This window comes from Nanorana parkeri, unplaced genomic scaffold, assembly GCF_000935625.1.
Source record: "Nanorana parkeri isolate BGI_ZX_2015 unplaced genomic scaffold, ASM93562v1 scaffold371, whole genome shotgun sequence".
NCBI classification, from domain to species: Eukaryota; Metazoa; Chordata; class Amphibia; order Anura; family Dicroglossidae; genus Nanorana; species Nanorana parkeri.
Genome location: NW_017306639.1, coordinates 1,176,360 through 1,179,135, shown reverse-complemented (window position 1 = coordinate 1,179,135; position 2,776 = coordinate 1,176,360). Strand labels below are relative to the sequence as shown.

At 45.4% G+C, this 2,776-nt stretch overlaps 1 protein-coding gene across 1 annotated transcript in view; it reads right to left on the bottom strand.

Moving 5' to 3' along the window:
- The window catches only part of LOC108789042 (1-phosphatidylinositol 4,5-bisphosphate phosphodiesterase gamma-1-like), an 83,161-nt gene that overhangs the window by 19,724 nt on the left and 60,661 nt on the right, over nt 1-2,776 (bottom strand). Inside the window, exons 18-19 of the mRNA XM_018558966.1 lie at nt 1,763-1,882; nt 851-1,034 (exon numbers count right to left, since the gene is read on the bottom strand). Of these exons, the coding sequence (XP_018414468.1) occupies nt 851-1,034; nt 1,763-1,882 (304 nt within the window). The remainder of the gene's footprint in view (nt 1-850; nt 1,035-1,762; nt 1,883-2,776) is intronic.

The window sequence follows — 2,776 nt, the reverse complement described above, 5'->3', positions numbered from 1 at the left end:
GGCCTTTTCTCTTCCACCATTGGCTGTCCCCTTTATACAAAGCTAGCTCCATAGAGACATGGTGTGACCAGTTGGGTGAAGGCCCTTTTCTAGACAATTGTCCAGCTCTGTGGTAACAGTTTGGTGAAGACCCTTTTCTGTTCCATGACTGTCCCCTGTGTAGAAAGCCAGCTCCATAAAGACATGGTGTGACCAGTTGGGTGAAGGCCCTTTTCTGTTCCACCATGGCTGTCCCCTTTATATAAAGCCAGCTCCATAAAGACATGGTGTGACCAGTTTGGTGAAGGCCCTTTTCTCTTCCACCATGGCTGTCCCCTTTTTACAAAGCCGGCTCCATAAAGACATGGTGTGACTAGTTTGGTGAAGGCCCTTTTCTAGACAATTGTCCAGCTCTGTGGTAACAGTTTGGTGAAGACCCTTTTCTGTTCCATGACTGTCCCCTGTGTACAAAGCCAGCTCCATTACAGACATGGTTTGACCAGCTTGGTGTGTGGGAATTCGAGTGTCCTGCACAGAGCCCTGGCTTCAACCCTACTGAACACTATCGGGATGAATTGGAACGCTGATTGTGAGCCAGGTCTTTTCATCCCACATCAGTACCTGACTTATAAAATGACTACAAATTTATACAGACCCCCACCAAAATCTTGTGGAAAGTCTTCCTAGGAGAGTGGAGGATGTTAAAGAAGGCCAACTCCATATCAATGTAATGGTTCTGGAATGGAATGTCCAACAAACTGTGTGATGGTCAGCTGTCCACCAACATTTGGACATAAATACAAGTCCAGGAGAAAGTTACATTTCAGCCCATGTCAGTGAAAGTTTTAGGGGTGCTCAGTTGTTTTCTCACCGCTGTGCCCATCTTCTCCAGAGCTTCCTCATTAATGGGGTAGCGGAGCTTCATCTTGCGGTACAGAGGATGCTTCTCATAGTAGCTAACAAGATCCACAAGACTCTCAAACTCTGCCGAACTCCCCAGCATAAAGAGACGCCCTTCCTGCTGGATGCGGCAGTGCTTAATCTTGCCCTCCGCCCTGCGAGAGAACGAGACATGTCAAAGAAAACACAGCCATGTACTCCTTGCATCCATGACATAACGTCATCATCATTTATTCCGTATTAGATATTTCACAGGGACAGTCAGATACAAAATTCCACATCAAAATACAACAATGTATTAAAATCATAAAAAAATGGATCACACAAGTATCAACTATTCAAGAGGCAGAGGAATGGGTGGCAAAGAGCCGAGATAGATCTGACCGCTTTAACTCTAAATGGGCGGTGTGGTTACACTATGTGTCTAATATACCGTGACCTACACACTTTAAGGCCTTGTTCAGCTATTAAGCCATTGAGTTCTCCTTCAGCCCGGGTTTTTTTTATAATTGTTCGGATGAGTATGATACCTACTTGCATTGAAATCCTTTCCTATCTGTCCTGTTTGCACAACGTCAAGATAGTAGGGTGTTCGCTAGCCTGAACTCGAGGTGATGCCGGGTGCATCATCTCCTTCTTACTGGAATAGAGCCTGTAGGATATGTGTGGGCTGATCGCCCAATTATTGTGTGATTTTGTATGTCGTATTATTTTATTTTTTGGGGGGGGTCTTCGTCTGACCTGCTTTTGTCCCCAAAATGTACCTTTGTGAACAAAATCTTTTGAAAACTGCAAATAAAGATTATACAAAAAAAAAAGCATAAGAAAAGACCTGTTTCCCTCCCTCCCCTTTTCACTCTTCATATCTTATTCCCGGTCTCACCTGAAGGAAATTGCGTAAGAATTTGGTTCGCTCCTCTTGCGCACCAGGAACGCCCCGTCACAAGGGACTCTCATCAGCATGTGCTCTGCCTGCAGGCGGGTGAGACTGGCGTGGTACCACCTGACGAGGACAAAGAAGAGTAAGAAGGAAGAACATGACATTTGATAACCTGACAACTGCCAATGACTGTATACTAGAGAAACATGAGATCTGCACATAACGCCCGCTGCCTGTCTCTGGATCCAACGATCGTTCTGACATGCCGTTCTCAAACAAGTTCAATTTTGCTTTAAACATTTTCTCACCATAGGCTCAGTTCCATTTGCCTCAATGTTCTGAGGGGTTTACTTGGGTATGAATTTTATTGTTCCTTGTGTTAGAGCTACTCTAAGCCCTCGTTCACACCTGAACGTTTTGTAGCGCGTTCTACGCTCGACGAACGCTCTACAAAACGCTCAAAAATATCAATCCCATTGTATTCAATGGTCTCGTTCCCACCTCGACGTATTTCCCCCCTTCCCAACGCGCTACAAAACGGCCCACGCCTGAAAAGGTACATGTACTACTTTTTACTACTTACCGCGAATCGCGGTAAGTAGTAAAACTTACGGTCGCGCGACAGACACGCATATGCAATACGCCTAGGTGTGAACGAGACCTAAAACAGAGAATTCCCAAATGGACACAACTTGACACTTAAAGGAGAACTATGTAGTTGTCTCCAGCACCATTTTGGAGAAGTCTGGGAGATTTGGTCGGCCATTTCGGGTTGGTTTTTATAGATAAGCAAAGCCCATCCACGTTTTGGGCAGAACACATGTGAACGTAGACAGGGACAGATACCCAGCCTGTGAGGGAAAGTTAGGGGTATTCAGGGAGAGTGTTCCGGCCTGTTAGGGATAGATCAGGGTTCCTCCGGAGTTAGGGTTGCCACTAACTAAGGGTTGAACACTCAAGCGACATTTTTTGGGGAGAATGAGTGGTGGCTTATTCATATGTAAATATCACAGTTGA